The following is a 20,000-nucleotide window of genomic DNA, read 5'->3' as shown; positions in this document are numbered from 1 at the left end:
TACGATTAAAATGCGTCAATTTTTTTAACGCATTAATGTTTGTGTAATTAATTAATCGTAATTAACGCGCTAAAGTCCCGGCCCTAATAATCATATAAACAAATATAAGCACACTTTGAACTTTGAAGTCATATACAGTACTCTTAGCTGGCTTTGATTTAACTTGCTAAACTTTTTTTTTTTTTACTTATGCCAAGGAGGTAATGTTTTCATCAGGGTTTGTTTGTTGTTTGTTTGTTTGTCTGTCTGTTTGTTTAATGGTTTGTTTGCAATATAACTCAAAAAGTTTTGGATGGATTTCGAGATTTTCAGGGAAGGTCATTTTTGGGAGTGATCCATATTACCGTCTGGATCCAGGAAGCAGTTATGTTTTCGCTTGGCGGAGGTCTGCGCTCTCGGAGTGCTCTTCAAGTTTATGTATGTTTTTTTTTTTATAGCTTTTGGTGGGAGTGGGAGAGAGAGATGGGAATGGGATTAAAAAATGGCCGTCGGTCAGAACTGGACCGTGTGCCCTATGGCTACCAAGACTCATGTGGGCTGCCGCTTGCTGCCGCTTGCCCCCAAAAATACTATCTGCGCCCCTGCTCCCCCCGCCCCAACAGCTTTCCAGAGCACGGATTCCCAAACTGTGGTATGCGCACCACCGGTGGTATGCAAGCTGCTTCTAGGGGGTATGCGAGATGAAAAGGCTATGGCGGAAAGGTGCTAAAAATTAAATTTTTAAATTTTCTGTAATTAAGTTATGAATCAACAAATCATTTTGAATCGGGCCATTATGGAAACATTACATGAAAGGAAATCATTTGTAAACTATAGAAGGCTACGTTTTCATATTTTTTTTTTTTAAAAAGGCGGCTTATTGAACATGATGCCTGGAATGAGTCAATAGAATGTTTTACTTTTTAATGTGTCGGATAGTGGGGGTACACGAGCCGAGTCAAGACGTACAGTAGAGGTTGGTACTTGGGGGGAAAAGTTTGGGAACCGAACCGCTGTTCTAGAGTATTCTGAGATTAATAATAATAAAAAAGCAAGTACAAGCAGCACTTACATCCTCCACATCCACCACTCCGATCTGAGGGGAGTTGAGATCAATGCCAAAGGTCTTCTCCCAGTATGGCACCAGCTGGAAAACAGAGACAGATCACAGTTAGGAGGAGCCGCACCACAGAGTTGAGGGGATCAGATATGAGGATGGGCTCGATCGAGAATTGATGATGTTTGGACGACTGAGAAGAAACTGAGTTACAGTTACAGAATACAATACAGATGCAATCACAGTATCTGACACTATACGCAACCCTGACATGACTGAATTTACCCTCATACAATTGCAACTACTTCGTCATGCTAAGTATTTAGCGATGTTACTCAGTGATGTTATTTGAAATATTGGCTGATGGATATCTGTGTGTTCTGTAGTCACGCACCAGTGGGAAGTCGTCGGGGTCGATCCAGATGATGCTGAGATGGGGGTTATCTGTGTTGTCACGGGATACCTCCTTCAGGATCTCAAGGAACTCAAAACCGTCTGAGAGGAAGGTCAAAAGTCAAGCAGATATCACACAGGAGGAACAGCAAACAGCGCACATTTTTACGATCCTAAAGATGACTTTTGACTGGCCTTCAACCCTGGCGGATCTAACACCTGTTTCATGTTAATATTCAGCACGTCAACTCATGATACATAAAGGCCATGAAAAAGGTCAAAGGTTACAAACTCAAAGATGAATTTTGCCTGATATATATATGTATTTAATATTTTTTGCAGACCTCTGAAGAGGACACTATCATCAGTTTTATCATCAATACATGCTGACTTTGTGTGTCAAACAACTTATGAGTATGTGTGAGTCTCTCTCTCTCTCTCTCTCTCTGTACATGTGTGTGTGTGTGTGTGTGTGAGTGTGTTTCTATGTGTGTTTGTGTGAGTGTGTTTACCTAATACCCAGAGGTGTGGACTCGAGTCATGTGACTTGGACTCGAGTCAGACTCGAGTCATGAATTTGATGACTTTAGACTCGACTTGACAAAATATAAAAAGACTTGCAACTCGACTTGGACTTGAACATCAATTACTCGGACTTTCACTTGGACTTGCGCCTATTGACTTGTAAAGACTTGCTACTTCCCATTAAAAAAAAACAAAGATAAAAAGACAAAAGTATGTTAACACGGACTGATCTATCTCTGTGTGTGTGCGCCTGTGCGTGTGTGGAAGAGACCCGTATTCGGCACAAGATCCAATCAAATCACTTAGATTGTTTTGATTCGACAGCGGCCAACCACGCGGAACAAGCTATTAGTCCAGGGCCAGACAACGAACGTGAATGCGCTAGCAAAATGATACCGATTATTTCGTCTGCCTACAAAAATTACGTGGAGACCAACAAGAAACGAATCACGGTGTGTAGAACTTGTTAAATTCCTCCCAGCTTCATCCGAGCCTTCATCACATTAAATCCATTCCACTGGTTACCAGGAGGAGAATAGCCTATAGCCAACCTGTACGTTTTGTTTTGAGCACTGGTTGTCACTCATTGGATACATATCAAATCATGTCATGTAATGGTAGAACGGGACAACACAATGCCATGCCACGGTAACCTACCTAAATCATAGAAGTTAACATTGCAAGATATTTTCTATGACACCAGAAATATTTCCTTTACCTTGTTAGTTTTTTTAACATTCATTTTATTTAATGAAAACTATATCCTTGAACTATGCGTGACTATTTTGCTAAAACCGAATGACAGGCACTCAATTAGACCTACACACCACCCCTGCAATATCATTAAAGACAAGTGTAATCAATAAGTATTCAAATTACTGAATATTTTTAGTTATAGGCTAAGTAATTATGCAGATCCTAAAATGCTATAAATTGTTAACAAAATATGTAACGGTTTTGCCTACATTTTTGTAATGTAATAAACGGTCACTACCTGTTTCACTCAATTTTAAAAAAGACTCGAAAGGACTCGAAATTCAAAACGTAGGACTTGGGACTTGACTTGAGACTTGTTGGCCTTTGACTTGGACTTGACTCGGGACTTGCCTGTCTTGACTCGGGACTTGACTCGGGACTTGAGGGCAATGAATTGAGACTGACTTGTGACTTGCCAAACAATGACTTTGTCCCACCTCTGCTAATACCTACCAGGGTCATCCTCCTCAGCGAAGGCCACAATGTGCTGCCCATCAATAGTATCCTCCTAAGAAGGAACACACAAAAAGCTAATTTCAGGTGTGCTGAAATCAATGTAAGTGTGTCGCAAAGTGCCAAAAGGTGTTTGGATGTGTTGTGAGTATTTGCAGGGTGCTGCAAATGCTGTGCATGTGTGTTGAAGTTCTTGCAAGTGTACAGCATGCCATAGTATAGTTGTGCATGTGGAATGTTGGGAAACGACTCAAGAGTACTGCTGGCATGAAAACAAGTAGCCTGGGCTTTCAGCTAGACTAAGGTGACCAGATGTCCGAGACCAAAACCAGGGACATAATCCCAAAAATGTGGAAAAAACAGGGACTTTTTCAGTTTGACTAATCTGATTGAAATACATACAAGTTTTTATCTTCAAAAAACGGGGACACGGGGACATAGGTAGTTTTTCTGACTTTCTCGGGGACAGGCTTGCAAGCAAAAACGGGGACTGTCCCTTGACACCGGGGACGTCTGGTCACCCTGCTTATCTCCCGATCCCAGGTGCTGCTGCTCCGGAGTTCAAGTTCGGGCATGTGTTCAACTCAACGTAGGCAACACAATGTTCTCTTAATTTGCATGTGTTTTTGTGTCTCGTTTTGTCTCTTGCTTGCTCTTGTCGGCCACCATGACACTGTACGCTGAACTGAAGCAACAAAACGTTGTTACTTGATCGCTCAAATTATTTTGCGGAGATGTGTTGCTTCTGTTACTGATGTGAGGTACTGTGTTTCTTTACAATCTGTAACATGAGCAGTGTGAGAGCAGAGTGGAATGTCTCACCCAGATCTCATACATGCTGTGGCCTTCCATTTTCCTCAGAGTTGGCCTAGAAACAAAAGAGAGGCAGTTGAGTAAGCAAATTCTGCAGCAATCTGTCATTGACTCCCCTGATCTTGATAAATTGAACCTGTTTCGACCATTGTTTTGGTCTACTGTAAGATCCCCAAGGAGAGATTTCAAGCATTCTTCTGAAATGAACTTTGAGATCAGGGTGTGTGGATATTTGGCTGAGGTACACCACCATTTTTGCATGTTGTGGTTCCGGCGTGTGTCTTCTGGTTTCTCCACCAACTGGTTTCCTTGTGCGTGCATGCACGGTGCTCATAACCTACCTCAGCAGCAGGAGTTGTCCGCAGACATTCACAAACAAGCAGTTTTGGGCGGTTTGAAGTCGCTTTTCATACTGTATACGCTATGTGTGCTTCATTACGGCCACTCAGACAAAATACATGCAAAATAGCATTAAACTGGATTTGATCCTGCTATAGCAAAATGAATCCATGTATGACTCCACAACTTTCTTTTCACTGAGCCATTATGCAATGCATTTATCTATTGTAGCAGGCCAACCATCAATTAATTATGTAGGCAATACCCAGGCAACATGTTCTGAGGTAGGCAAAGACTATAGCCTAAAGCATTCAGCGTATGATAGTGCTAATTTGTGTGTGTACGTGTCAGTCAACCGTAGCAAATAGCAATCTGCATAATCTTTGCAGCCAACGTTACAATGTATCTCTGTAAACATTGTTGCAATGCCTCTTTATATCTGCCTTGTTTCAATGGTTAGACTATGTTGCGACAATGCTGAAGAGAAAGTCATCTCATTGACAAAATAACCTACTGTATGGCTGTGAGTTAAATGTTTTCATGCATGTCTGGATAATGGGTGAGGAATGTTTAGGAGACAAATAAACGGACTATGCACGCGTGGCTGAGGGTATAGTGCAGGTCCTTTTCTTTGACTGAAAGTGCGCAGACCTTGTGCATTTATGTAACAATATTTAATCAATTTTTCCGGGGGTGACACCACCAAAAGCCCCCTCTTACTGTAGTTTTGGGCAGAGATGGTAAAAGTACTCACTTTCCATACTCAAGAAGACAAACACCTGTACAAAAATACTCATTCAACTTCTTTTCTCAAGTAAAAGTAACAAAGAACAGACTCGTGAAATGTACTTGAAGCATAAAAGTAAAATGTAGCCGAGTCTTTTTGAAAGACTTTTACCAGTTGTTTTACCTGTTAAAAGAAGCGGATGGTGGCCTACAAATGGTAGGCCTATATTCCAATTTAACAACTGTAGCCTAACTCTTTAACAACTATTTCATTGTCCCTATGCATTACATGAAAATATCAGCCAAGCTTGTTGCCTACAAAACCAGGCACAAAAAGTAGATCATTTTGCCAAATAGGCCAAAATAATATGTGTGTTTACAATATATGTGCCCGAGGTTCCTAATTCAAATCCAGTGAGGAACTGAAGAAGGGAATCATAAGGTTTTGCATCTTGAAGTTCCAGTATGTGAGAAACTTGATATGCTTGAATATCTTCAATACTACAATGATGGGTAGGCCAATTCAAACACAGAGAACAATTTATAGGTCAATGACATATGTAATTCTTTTATGCTAAGGATTAGCATAGCAGCAATAGGACTGGTTGCCTTTGCCAGTGCCCTTTTGCTCTGTGATCTTAAATCAGAATCAGGATCAGAACCAGCTCTTCTTGCTCATCGACCTGCTTATCACTGAAATACTGTAAACCGTACTGTACCAATTCATTTCCTAGCGTGCCCATACTCCACTGTCCACACACTCAATATATTAACATGACGCTCTTACACAATATGTTTTTCCTCATCTCTGAGACCAGTTGGAGCAGTTCCCTATTTCAGACAAGTAGACAGAATTACAACAATCTTGTTTGGGCTGTTTCTAATTATAAGGCTACGCCCAATAATTAAAGTTTCATTTGTCATTTCAGTTGGACTGCCTGAAGTTATTTAGATTAATTTGGATACAGAGCCAAGATCATCAGTCTTTGAAAACAAAACAAACAAAATACCTGTTGCTTAACAACCACGTGTACACGTAACTGCCACATGCAGACATCTTTAGCCTTTTTATTCGCCTCATTCAGGCAGACATTTGGTTCAGTTCAGTTCACTTCCGTTCATGAAGGTAAAGTTTTAGCTCAAATTTAATATCAGGCGCAAGTAAGTTAACTAGCCTAGCTATAACTTACATTTAAAGTAGCCGCTAATAACCATGCAAGCTAACTTGGATGTTAGTAAAGGGATCTTCAGTTTGTGAAGGGGTAGTGTACAAGCCATTGTTACACCAGAAGACTTTGAGAAATTTGGAAAAGATTCTTGAAAGATTGTACTCTTTTGAGTACCGTAATTTCCCTACTTTTAGCCGCGGCTTATACATTGATTTTGCAAAATTTCTCCCGCTATGAGGTTAATACAGGGGGCCAGTTAATGTGGTGTTAATATGTTTTTTTTCTTTTGACTTGCATAAAACACTGCCCTGCGGCTTATACACAATGCGGCTTATATGCGGGAAATTACTGTAAAGCTTGATTGGGGGACATTAGTTAAAATACACGTACTCAGTCTTTCAAGAATCGTTCTACAGGTTCTTCATGTCATAGACCTTATTCGCTTGTACTTGACCAGAAGGACATTTCATGCCCAGACCATGGTCTGTTCCTGTCTGACATGGTCCTTGACAGTAGAATTATCTTCAACACTTTTTTGAGAGAAAGACAATGTTTTCTTATTTTAAGAGCTTGCAGTCTTTAGCGGTATTTAGCCTCTTAAATGATTCTTGTTTCAAGAAATGTGATGCTTTAGAAGAAGTATTTGTGAGTAACAACTGGCATATTTTGTATTGACTGGATGACTTGACTTCAGTGTTTGCAGTGTTATTTCAAGATTTCATGAGCTGAAGTAGCAATTGGGCACCCAGTCTTATATTAGGACATCTTGTTAAGACAAGTTTCATGCATTGTCAGAAAAGTATGTTAAGTATGCTTAGATGTGTAACAATTGTACTTATTGTTGGAGGGCCATTTTTGGAGTGTAAGTAGTCATGTCAATCATGCCCTTTACATGGCAAGAAGTCAGGTTTGGTCAGTACAATTGATGGGGCCTAGGGACACACAGGTCTTAACTAAAACAATGCATACAACTAGAAAGGCACTCCGAGAGCGCAGACCTCCATTCTTCCTAGGTTGTCATACATTTGAACCTAAACTATTCAGATTGCCACCACGTGGCCATTCCATGACATTACACCATTAAGCGAAGCACAGAAACGGCTCCGGAATCGCGAGGGAATTACAGATCACTCCCAAAATGTAATCGTTTCTTCCTTGGGTCATGCCTGACATTCCCTGGAATTTCATCCATTACTTTTTGAGTTATCTAGCTAACAAACAGACAAACAGACAGACAGACAAACAGACAAACATACGCCGGTCCCCGATGAAAACATAACCTCCTTGGCGGAGGTAATAAGTAGAAAGAAAAACCATATTATAGGAGAAGAATTAGCAAGTAGTACAACTTTGCAGAAACTTTTTTTCGTCCATTCCTTTTGGTTTCAAATTCTTGTGATTATAGCAGCACTGCAAATAATAAGATTTAAAAATATATTTGGTATTGTTTTTAGTTTAAAGAGACTTACCTAAGAATAAATGAAAAACTACCTGTCACCCTCTCGTAACATAATGACTTATTTCAATATGAGTGTATTTGCCAAACCTTTATTAATAAAAGTCAAACCTTTTAATCAAATTAATGATTTTACGAGGAAGTGCTAGGTGAGGTTTTTCTATACTAAAAACAATGCTAAAAAATGGCTACATGGCTACATGGAATTGTCATAGCTGCCAGCTTATGAGCAGAAGAGCTTCAGCCTGAGGCTATTCTCTGTCAAAGCAACACTCACCTCATCAGTTCAGTTCAGAGACATGTGTTATGTTATGCTATGTCATAGTCATTCAGAATTGTATTTGACGTGTCAAGTCATTATAGTGTTCAGAATGGGTTACATAAATGTTTTTTTTTTCATTAACTTGAATCATCAATAGGCAAATTAACATGACTATCCAATCGGAACACATTGATCCGGTTAGGTGATTGCCCTACAACATTCCTCAAAAGGTTTCCCCATGTATAGCCTAAAGCAACATAATGAAAAAAAACAAACACATTTATGCGCATTGACATTAATATAACGCCATTTACATGTAGCACTATAAGGTGGCGTATTGCTGTCACACTAGAAATAAAAAAAAAGGCTCAGTATCAAGTAATTACGTGAAAGTTTCAAGTAATTACGTGAAAGTTTCTTGTTATAACAAGATCTATTTCACGTTTTAACAAGATAAGTTTCATGTTATTACATGAAATTATCACGTCATTTCGTGATAATTATATTTTCACGTTATAACGTGAAAATATCATGTTATTTCAAGATATGATATTTTCAAGTTTTTACAAGATATTTATCACGTTATTACTTGATATTATCACGTTATTTCATGATAACGAAACTTAACGAGACCAGGCTAGAGCCTATGGCTGGCATAGGCTAAATGAGAACAGGCTCGTGTCTATGAACATGCACCCTGGCTGCTATTGCAGTGCTGCTTGATGAGTGTTCGCTTTTGTGCATGTGTGTAGGCTACAGTAGCCTACATAGTCGCCATCTGACCAAGTAGCAGGAGCAGGGCTGTATATCGGCAGAGAGCCGCTGCATAGGCGGAGTGAGCAGGAGTAGCCTGCTCACACAGTCTGTGTATCGGCAGAGAGCCGCTAAGTTGGCAGACAGAGAGGTGCAGGAGTGAGTTCTGCTTCTTCCCATCCACTTAACGCAACTTATCGCAAGAGGGAGAAAGGGCCTTGATACATTTGCGAATGTTTACGCAATTTGGGCGCTTTGGCTAGCTTGGATGTCAGGTAATCGTGGCAATTTTTAGGGCTGCGGGGAGACGCCGCTGGGAGTGAAAAGTGAAGCGCTGCAGTCACACAGTGCCGGCTGCTGGGGAGTAGGCTGAGGGAAAGGAAATGTTTAAACAACAAGCTTTTTGAGATCACTTCATCACAGTAATCATCAGCACGGCCCAAAACGCCACACCGGGATTCTTCCTGACTCCCCCGATTGCCACTCCACTGCAGAATATTCTGGACAATGCTCGGATGTTTGCATTTATAACAATATCATCCACAAGTTTAATAACTGGAAAATTGCCATAAACCGAGCTTAACATAGAATTTGATTGACTCGAGTCGTGAGCCTAGTAACCAGCCTTTCTTGCCCCTCCTTCTGTTTAGTTTCATTATCATGAAATAACATGATCATTTCAAGTAATAACGTGATAAATATCTTGTAAAAACGTGAAAATATCATATCTTGAAATAACATGATATTTTCAAGTTATAACGTGAAAATATCATTATCATGAAATAACGTGATCATTTCATGTAATAACATGAAACTTATCTTGTTAAAACGTGAAAAAGATCTTGTTATAACAAGAAACTTTCACGTAATTACTTGATACTGAGCCTTTTTTTTTATTTATAGTGTGACAGCAATATGCCACCGTAGCACTAAGATAGTATCCAGTTAGTTAAAAATCAACTAAAAGATCATGCAAGATTGAAGGTTTTTTTTTTTAGCTAAATTTACCTTAACTGCTTAACAGCTTCGGGGTCATTGGAATGATTATTTGACTTATTTCGGGCTTGAATGATGGCTGTCTCGCTGTGAGTGGAAAAACCACGCTTGCAAGTTTGTGCCAAGGTGGCCCTCGTTTTAGTGTCACCTGGTCCCATTGTCTGACAAACACTCAAAACTAATACATTGCTATTTTTTACTATGGCTAGTGTTTTGGTGGTTGGAATTTTCAGAGATCGATGTCAATTTTTTAGAGTGGCCAAACCTGAATTCGTCAAAAAAGTGAGTGCCATCTAAGTAGAAATTTTCATCAGGCTCCTATAGGTTTTTGCCTGCAAATCACTACTTCAGAAAAGGAAGAGCGTGAGTTTCTTAGCGTGTTTTTTTGATAAAAAAAAATATTTGATTAACGTATATTGTGGAAAGCATACATTGATCTGCCCTCACCTGTCATTTTCTTCAATGAAGTCCACCAGCTCAGCCTCAGTGTAGGGTTTGCCAGGGATGGTCACAGGCTTCTCCATGAAGGGCTCATAGAAATCGACTTCATTCAGTACCAGACCCAGTTTCTTGGCAATCTGGAGAAGGAGGCCAAATTGGAGGATAAGTCGTTTATGGAGGAAGTGATGCTTATGTGTGTTTGTGTGTGTGTGTGTGTGTGTGTGTGTGTGTGTGTGTGTGTGTGAGAGAAAGAGGGAGATATATACATGGAGAGAGTGGGAGAATGTGGGAGTATTTTAAATAGTATACAGTAGGGCATGAGAGAAAAGAACAAACATGGAGAGAAAGAGAGAGGTGAAGAAGGCATCAAACCTTGGAGTCAAAGGTGGCAAAGAACTTGATGAAGGGATGAAACTCCTCTGCAGCATCATCAAACTCAATAAAGTCTAAGAAGTGAAGTGGGAAGATGAAAACAAGGAAGATGGAAGAACATACAAACAATAAGAATTCATCATTACCCTTAGTGTTTACCCAAATGTTTGTGTAAGAACTGTAATAGGCTACCCATTGTGGCAGAACTACAAGACCCAGAATGCTTTGAGGGGTTGGAGAGGAAGTTCGAGAGGAAGAGAGGGAAAGTTTGTATTATGGCTGTTGCTGGTGATGAATAAACATCGCTTTCAGTTCGAGCTCGTGTGACATACATTGACATACTGTGAGCATACTGTCTCTAAAATATATTTCCATACGATACGGGAGGCCACCGATATTGCAATCTGACCTCCTGATGTAATTTCCGCATCCTCCCAAGTTAGCCTCTCCATCCTCTTCTGCCATGTTATCCCAATGAAGCTAATTAGCCAAAAGAGCTAACGGAATATTGAGCACAAGGCAGAATAAAATAAATGTGTAAAATGCAAATAAATATTCAAATGAAAACTAATTTCTAAAATGGTCGTGGTGGAATAAGGGGGATACTTGAATTCACTTAATTTCATAACATTCAATGTCTCTTGACTTCCTGTCATGGTTTTCTATGGGTGCCTCTCATTATGCCTCCTCGATCCTCGATGCTCGATCCTCGAGGGGCGTTCCCACTGATCTATAACTAACACTGGATAGACTATCCCATTGTTTCCCCCCCATCATTCTTTATGTAGATCAGTGAGGATCGAGGCATCGAGGAGCGAGGGAGGACGTATAAACGCTGCATGAAACGCACCCTATGTCTTTAGTCAAGAGTTAACATGAGTCATGAGTAGTGCCATTTAAGCAAGTGTAAAATATGTAATGTAAAATAATATGATAAATATAATGATTATAATATTTATGTAAAATGTAAAATAATATGATATAATGATTATGTTATTTATGAAAATAATATTAAACTGAATCACATGAAAAACACATCTCATAGAATGTTGTGTGGTGTGATTGTGGTGATTTGAGTGTTGATTATCAGACATGATAATCTTACAAATAGTCCTGGATAATTCCTGGGTTATAAAAATGTGAGTCCTTGAAAAATGTTTTCAGACTGTGTATGTGTCTTTGTGTGTGTTTGTTATGTGTTTCTGTTCCTAACTCAAGAGAACAGACAACGGCTGAGTCGTGATGTACATACGGGGGGACCTGTCACTCTTGAAGTAGCCCACCAGCTTAATGTCTTCATCAATGTTGTGGAAGCCTTTTAGCTCTCTCTCATTGAAAATGATCTCTACTGGCTCTTCAATTACCTACAGAAAGAGAGATTCATTATTTAACAAAGTTAATCCACTGTGAAATATCCAACAACAAATGATAGAACAAGTATAACTGATGATAGACCGTGAGTGTAACTCCTGAAAAAAGGCATACCCGACAAATTATTTTTACAATTTATGACGACTAGTGACATCTCAAGACTCAAGGGCAGCATATTTAACATTAAGGGGGGGAGAAATTGACTGTGAAAAGCAATTTTCAATTTAAATTTCGTTTCACTTTGTGAAGTGCACATGTCTCATGGCGCTTTACAAAGTGTTAAACATTCAGAGAGGGCCCATGAGTAACAGGGGCTATAGGAAAAACTCCCTAGAATTGGAGATACATAGAAGGAAGAAACCTCGGACAGATCCACGACTCAAGGGCCCAAACAGCAGCATTAAATGATAGTAATTCCTGAGGGAATTAGTAGACGCGTTGCTTGGTGAAAACTCACGTCATAGAGAAACTCCACCAGTGTTTCGGCAGCCATCTGGCCATCATACTCTATGACCTCATCATCAGCGAAAATATAGATACTATCGACCTCATCCAGACCTGCGGAGAGAAAGAGAGAGATGGTCAAGAGCCGTCATCAGCACAACTCTATTCCTTTGGGGAGGAGACCGTTTTAAACGGTAAACTGTAGGCTATATTATGTGGCTCTTTTCCTCTTTTCACTTCCATGAGAGCCCAGAAAAGAACACTAGTGTTACTGTGGTATGAAGTGTTCCTGCGCTACTTTCACAGATCAGATTCATGTTCACTTTTGATCAACACCATTTGATTCCATGCTTACACAATACTTTACTTTTTACTAAATAATTCCATAAAAAGTGTTACTATTTATGACAGACGATAAATTATTTATTCTGATTACTGATTTTGTATCAGCAGAATACACAGAACTGGCAAAATTTAAGTAAAATACATGGAACGGAAATTTCCATCTTGGCCTTTGGGAGGCGATGCAGGGTCACTTTTTTTACACCTTTTTTTCCCAATCCTGTATGTACTACATATGGCCACTGGAGGGCAGTGTTCAGCCCAGTCACAAACACACACACACACACACACACACACACACACACTTGATGTGCAACTAAAAGTAGACTTGTGTAAGTCAGCATGGACTTCTAAAAGGTATGCGTTTTGAAACTCTCCAGTCAGTTTAGGATTATTGATTAATAACTTAAGTGTTTATTATTTCCAATGATGTATTTATAAAAAAAAAGCATAAAAGGGGAAATAAAGACAAATTCAGAGAGGAGAGGAAAGGTTGCATGAGAACAGCAGATTACCCAGCTTTTTGGCTACGGCGATGTCTTTCTTGGAGTCCACCAGACCGAAGCCAATGTCTTCATCATCCAAGTTATCCAGGACCTGGGCAGCGAGCTGTAGAACCAGAAAAGGATGTGTACACCATTACAGATCTGCTTACCAAACTCACTAAGTTTGTGTGAGCCCACATGTGAGTCCATCTTTGTATGTAAGCAGATGTGTGTGTGTATACGTGTGTGTGTGTGTGTGTGTGTGTGTGTGTGTGTGTGTGTGTGTGTGTGTGTGTGTCTGTGTCTGTGTCTGTGTGTGTGTGTCTGTGTGTATGCAGATGTGTGTGTATAAGCTTGCTTGTGTATCCGCGTGTCTCTCTCTCTCTCTGTGTTTTGGCTTCTGAATGCAGCCACCTTTACAGTTTGTTCACAGCCAAAACACAGCAAGTGTGCCTTGTAGCCCCCAGAACTCCATTTCCCATGATCCTTAGACATGCAAACTCCTTTCCGCCACAGCTACTTCCCCTCCTCTCTATACCACATTCAATTCCCTTGCATTTTTCACAGCCTTAAAAGCAATAAAACATTGGGGATGCTACTCCTGCACTTTCTAAACTAGAATAGACCCATGATGGACAGCTGCGCTGACCAATAGCAGAGTGGCATGAGTCTCTGTAGATAAAGGGGAAAGATGTGGGACTGGGAAGTGGTACGGACTGATTATATTGCTGCACAGAAATCAAGACGTTGTAACAGGTGCAAAGACTGGACAGACGGCAGCCATCTTGTCCGGTTAAAGATAGGCAATCAGGCTCAAATCACTCATACGCCAACAAACACAGCTACTTCAATTCACATTATCGACACTACTGACAAAAACACTGTAACATACACTTAAGACACATACACACTAAAATCTGGAACCCAGTGAAACACATATAGACCAACACATGATTAGTTGATTTGCTGTTGATATACTCCCTCAGTACAGGTGAGTCCTACTTCTCAGTCTTTATTATTAAACTGACATTCTTCATTCTTCAGCTTCACTTCTAATATACATTTTTTCTTCGAGAACTATCACACAAGGGTTTTTGTACACTAACAACACGTATCATGATGATAATAGTAATAATAACAACAACAACAACAACAAAACAAATATATATATTTGGTGAGGTAAATTTTTTTAAGGATGGGCCTGAAACCAAAATATTATCTAATGTTGAGAACTGTGTTGTACTGTGTCCTTAGAAGTACCCTTGGTCCTCACATATTCAGGCATATCAGTATAGTACACACACTGCCCCTGTGAATAGGCCAAGACGAAGTTGAGATTCTCCAAAACACATCCTATTATTCATAGCATCGATCCCGGATACCTCTACACCTGACCAGTCGTTTTCCATAAGCAGTGCATGGCCATTGCTGTACATCCAGTCAGCCAATGAAGCAGTCACATTACGGCATTCAGTTGGCAGCCTGCTTAGCCAATCAGCCAATCAAATGCCCCGCTATGACTGGAGTCGGCAGGGAGGAAGTGGAGTTGAACCTTACTCACCCCTCCCACCGGTTGATTCATGGCTTCACACTAGCTGTTGAGATCTTATCCCATCGTATCATATATTGTTGTGATCACTATAGTATGAGTGCAATTTACACTGAGAACAAGTCACTGAAAGCTCCTCACAGCAAATTTGTTTCTTCCCTCCTAAACATTTTTCCTCAGAGCAAAAACCTGTACATTGGCTGTGCTTAAACACATACTGTAAGGCCCATTCACACCCAGTCCGATACTTTGGACAAAATATTTTTCTGAAATTATGCAGACTATTGAACACATGTATTCAGTTAGTCTGAACACACTGAGGACGGTGCTCATTGTCTCGGACCTGGTGTGTACTGGCCTATTCTGTGCATCATAAAAAACTGCTCCCTCGAGGCAACTTACAATAAGTTACTGTAGCACATAGGCCTGGATTTCAACCCACTACCTTGATCTTTCAGTTGAACTACAGTACAAGACCTCATGTAATCTATGCTTGTGAAGTGACCACAGATTTTTATGATGTGTGGAGCTTTCAAGTCAACAATTCGGTACAACACCTGTACTTAAAGATGCAATATTGAGTTTTTGTCACAAACCTAATGCAATGGTGAATTATTTAAGCATGGTGTACTGTAGCACACAGTGTTTCCCAATTTTCCTAATACATTCAGTATAAATGATTAATTTGAAAAAAAGAAAGAAGAAATCTTAATCTGGTGTCATAAATGGCAGTATGGTGTCTATAAACATTTGCATTACTGACAACAAAAACTACATATTGCAACTTTACCCTGTGGTGGTACATGAAGATATCATTATACAGGAACTGACATAAGCATTAAAGTGTTTAAATGGATGGGACAAGCTCTTCTTTCTTCAAGCAAGGCATCAGGCCACGAGACGGGTGTGTGCGTTGCTTGAAGAGGAGTTTAGGATAGGTTTGTTGGGATGGTAGAACCAACAAAATAGGGTTAGATGGCAACTGTAATATTTCCTACCCCCTGCCACAGGTCAGTAGAGATGCAATTCTTCCAGCGCCATCTATATATAGATAAATAAACGAGTGAACACAAAGCACCATCCTTCCAGACCCAGTAAATAAATAAATAAATAAATAAATAAAACACAATCGTAAACGAGAGATGCACAGTCACAGGCCAAGCTGCTAACGGAGGGTAAAGAGAGAAAGAAGCTTCCGACGTACAGTAGGAAGAGCAGGGGATTACCAGAAATAGAGAAAAAGAAGAAAGAAGAAGAAGAAGAAGACCTAGTTTGAGGATGAAAGTGTGAATGAAGAATGAAGAGAACTGAGGCAGAAAGGGATTTAGAAGAGTTAAAATAAATGAGATAGAACAGAAAAGAGATAGAAAATATAGTCTTGGAAGGCCTGAACATACCTGGTAGGTAAGGGCTGCTGGACTTGTTATCAACTGCAGGGAAAAGTGATGCTTTTAGAGTGCGGGACAACCAACAGAGCAAAGAGACATTCAACTGATCCACTCCAGTACAGTCAACAAGATTGATACTGCAGGACAACCAACAGATCACAGATACATTAAACAAATTCAGTCCAGTACATTGATAGTACAGGACAACCAGTAGAGCAAAGAAACATTCAACAGATGCACTCCAATACATTAAATAGGGTTGATGATTCAGGACAATAAAACACCTATCACTACAGTCCATAAGAATGAAACAACAGGTATTTTAAAGAAACATTCAGCAGTCCACTCTATCCCACTTCCACAGGAAAACCAACAGAGCACAGACACTTTCAACAGAGCAGCTCTCCAACACTGCTGATACAAACCATTATTATTCCTCAGTTCAGAAACACACAACCAGAACATTCTCTCCAACCTAACAGGAGATAACACATAGGTGACATAAAGGCAGGGGGAGTCAAACCTTTTGGACGACAATTTCAACACACCCTTTAAAATTAGACTTTTAGAAGTGCAGGGCCATAACCAAAACCCACAGAGACATCGGGTTCTGAGTCTGAACTGGCTCTGATCCAATTCAGACCAGGTTCAGATCCATTCTCTAGCCAGCACCTATTTGTAAATAAACGCCCAGAAAGGAGCCATTTCCTTGATAGGCCGCCACCATCCCAATGAATCAGTGTAGTGAGGTACACAAATTACATCTGAAACAATGGATAATAAACCATCTGGACCATCTCACAATGGATAATGGGGGAAATAATGCTTGTGTATTACTAGGACTAGGTCTCTCCATTTTTAATGCAGTGAATTCAAAGTGATGTATTGAGCTGTTATTTGCATTTCCCGTGTGCTCTTCTCATGGGAATTCACCAGTGTTACTAGAATAGGATATCAAACAGAAATATACAGACACAAATGCCACAGCGAGAGACAAAAGAAAACTCAGCCACGAAGAAGGGCAGTTAAGGACAAGTGGACCCAAAGCCATCTGGGTGAGCTACAGTATTTGGCTGTCCAGCTATGATTATTACACAAAGGTCACTGGGTCGTATCACAGGACGTCAGTGACTCTCTTTGCACAGTTCCTAAACTCAATTTGTCAATGTCTTGTGTGCCTTGTAAAATGCATTGTGTTTTGTAATATATATATATATATATATAGTTATGTATCAGTGTTATGTGTGAAGCGCTTTGGGTTGCATTTGAGCACGTTAAAATGCGCTATACAAATAAACATTACTTTACTTTACTTTACTTTACCTGTAATAGACATAAATGTAAGCAAAGCTTTTGAGTAAGAACATATTTGGAAATGAATGTGTAATCCGTCAGTTCTAAACTCGTTCATGTACAAAATTGTATTAAACTGTTTTTAATGACTGGCAGGCTTATCAGCGGAGCTCAGACAAATCTACCTGTGACCCTTGGATACCTTAATCTGTGCTAATGCAAGATCCTGCAATGAAATGGAGTTTGGTCATATGGCACTTAACATTGAATTTCAGGCTTATCAGCCGAGCACAGAGCAGCTTGCAGTTGCAACAGTGTTTCAGCGTTCCATGAGATGAAGTTTGGCCATAAGTCACAGCTGACTGACTGCCATGACTCAGGGATGAGTCATCGAGCGATTAACACCCTGTCACCAAGATGCTTAAGACCCACGCAAACACACACCTACATTCACGCACACCCGCCCGCCCACCCGCACGCCCGCACGCACACCCGCATGCACACACACACACACACACACACACACACACCGCCCAAGCAAACAATTTCCAAAATTTAATACATCAAAAATTAAATTGAATTTGTAAAGCTACCATGACTGCCCTTCCCCCCCCCAGATACTACAAACTGTTACGTTTTCAGCATTACTTTCTTAAGTCACATGTGATTGGATAGTTTGTAGTTGATGACATTGTATCCAAGGTCAAAATCTCTAGGTGACTAGCTGTCAGTGATGATCGTATGCATGCAAGCTTGGCAGATTGCTAGTTCTCCAGACAAAATGCTATTCAAACACATTTATTCCAACTGGCCAAAAAAGAGAGTGTGTATGTTTTGTTCTGAGCTTAGCATGCCTGACTACACTCTTGTTGAAGTAGTATTTATTCAATCAGCCATTCATTTTCATGATATTTACAGTTGTCATTCAATGTCTCAGAGATATAAAAGAGTGATAAAACCATGTCTCACCACTGGCATAATTCAGTATATTTCATTTTTATAGAATGAGGCCTATTACTTGGTCTTTCCCTTTTATGTTTGCATTGTCTCTCTAGCTGTTTGTCTGTTTGTTTTGGGTATTTGTTTTGATGTTATGGTACTTATGATATATTGTGCTGAAAGCTGACTGAGTAATCCTTTTCATGGCACTTTATGCTCCGCAATTCTGTACACTAATTGTTAAGGATTACCCTTGCTTCAGTCACTGAAAGGGTCCTCGCCTACATACAAACACAAGCACACACACACACACACACACACACACACAGACACACACACACACACACACACACACACACACACACACACACACACACACACACACACACAGACACACACACACACACACACACACAGCAAGACTTTGAAATGTACAGACGCCTCATTCACCATGCACACACATATACAGGTATCTATGACACTGAAACACAGAGAAAGACAATTGCACGCGTGCACACACACACACACACACACACACCCACACCCACACACACACACACACACATACTGTACACACACACACACACACACAAACACACACACACACACACACACACACACACACACACACACACACACACACACACACACACACACACACACACCCTTGAGCAGGGAGAGGCAGAGCCATATTAGTGGAAGCATGGTAGTTATTTAGAGCAATCTGGGGCTGAGCTGGACCCTGCTTCAGCTATATAAGGAGCCGCAGAGGCAGCGGGAGACTGCAGGAGACAGAGCCGGAGTGGTGGCAGGGAGAAGGAAGAACCAATAGCATACTGGAGTGTGTGTGTGTGTGTGTGTGTGTGTGTGTGTGTGCGCGTGTGCGTGTGTGAGAGAGAGAGAGAGAAAGATAGAGTGTGTGTGTGTGTGTGAGAGAGAGTGTATGTGAGAATGTGTGTGTGTGTGTGTGTGTGTGTGTGTGTGTGTGAGGGTGAGTTAGAAAGAGCGATGAAGATCAAAAACAATATGCATGTGTTCGTGTATGTGTGTGTGTGTGTGAGTGTCGTGTGTATGTGTATGTGCGTGAGTGTGTATGTGTACGTTTGTGAGCGTGTGTGTGTGTGTGTGTGCTAGGTAGATGTAAGGGCCACAGGCAAGGAGAAACCTGATCTGAGGTCTGACAAAATTCTTCTTCATGATCAATCAGCGGAGCTGTCTCTCTCTCTCTCTCTCTCTCTCTCTCTCTCTCTGTCTCTCCCTCTCTCAATTTTTCTCTCTCACCCACACTCACTGCCATTTCAGGCCCTTTTCCGTCATGGCCTCAAGACGTTCAAATCCATCTTTCTCTTTCTCTCCGTCTGTCTCTTTGCTCTCATCCTGGCCCTTCTATGCCTACAGACACACTTCAGAGTCTTTGTATCCTGATCAAACGTCAAAGCCTCAGTCGGTGATAGTCACAACAAGTTGGATCGAAGTACATTTGAAGAGCTCTTTTCCAAAACGCTATAAATCCATTTTTTAAAACATTAAAAAGTCATGTTGTTTAAGTTGTGTATTTCAGGTAAAATCAATAAAAATGCAGTTGTTTTGCTTTGATTGAGTAAAGATAAATCAACTAAACATAACCCAATACAGTTCCGCTGAAATTACCTGGAAAACATATTTAAAAAATATTAAAATTCATTAAAATGGTGGATAT

General features: G+C 40.4%; 1 protein-coding gene across 2 annotated transcripts in view; it reads right to left on the bottom strand.

The window, feature by feature from the left end:
* Positions 1-20,000, bottom strand: part of casq1b (calsequestrin 1b) — a 39,351-nt gene that overhangs the window by 2,455 nt on the left and 16,896 nt on the right. The window contains exons 2-11 of one of the 2 annotated variants that reach the window (XM_062516698.1): positions 16,079-16,111; positions 13,163-13,256; positions 12,319-12,419; positions 11,743-11,854; positions 10,491-10,564; positions 10,125-10,255; positions 3,986-4,031; positions 3,164-3,218; positions 1,431-1,531; positions 1,052-1,126 (exon numbers count right to left, since the gene is read on the bottom strand). In XM_062516698.1, coding sequence (XP_062372682.1) covers positions 1,052-1,126; positions 1,431-1,531; positions 3,164-3,218; positions 3,986-4,031; positions 10,125-10,255; positions 10,491-10,564; positions 11,743-11,854; positions 12,319-12,419; positions 13,163-13,256; positions 16,079-16,111 — 822 coding nt within the window. The remainder of the gene's footprint in view (positions 1-1,051; positions 1,127-1,430; positions 1,532-3,163; positions 3,219-3,985; positions 4,032-10,124; positions 10,256-10,490; positions 10,565-11,742; positions 11,855-12,318; positions 12,420-13,162; positions 13,257-16,078; positions 16,112-20,000) is intronic. The other variant, XM_062516699.1, reaches the window with a different exon arrangement.

The sequence above is a fragment of the Sardina pilchardus genome, chromosome 16 (assembly GCF_963854185.1).
Source record: "Sardina pilchardus chromosome 16, fSarPil1.1, whole genome shotgun sequence".
In the NCBI taxonomy this organism is placed as follows: Eukaryota; Metazoa; Chordata; class Actinopteri; order Clupeiformes; family Clupeidae; genus Sardina; species Sardina pilchardus.
The sequence above is the reverse complement of the archived record's forward strand: the minus strand, read 5'-3'. Positions and strand labels throughout refer to the sequence as shown.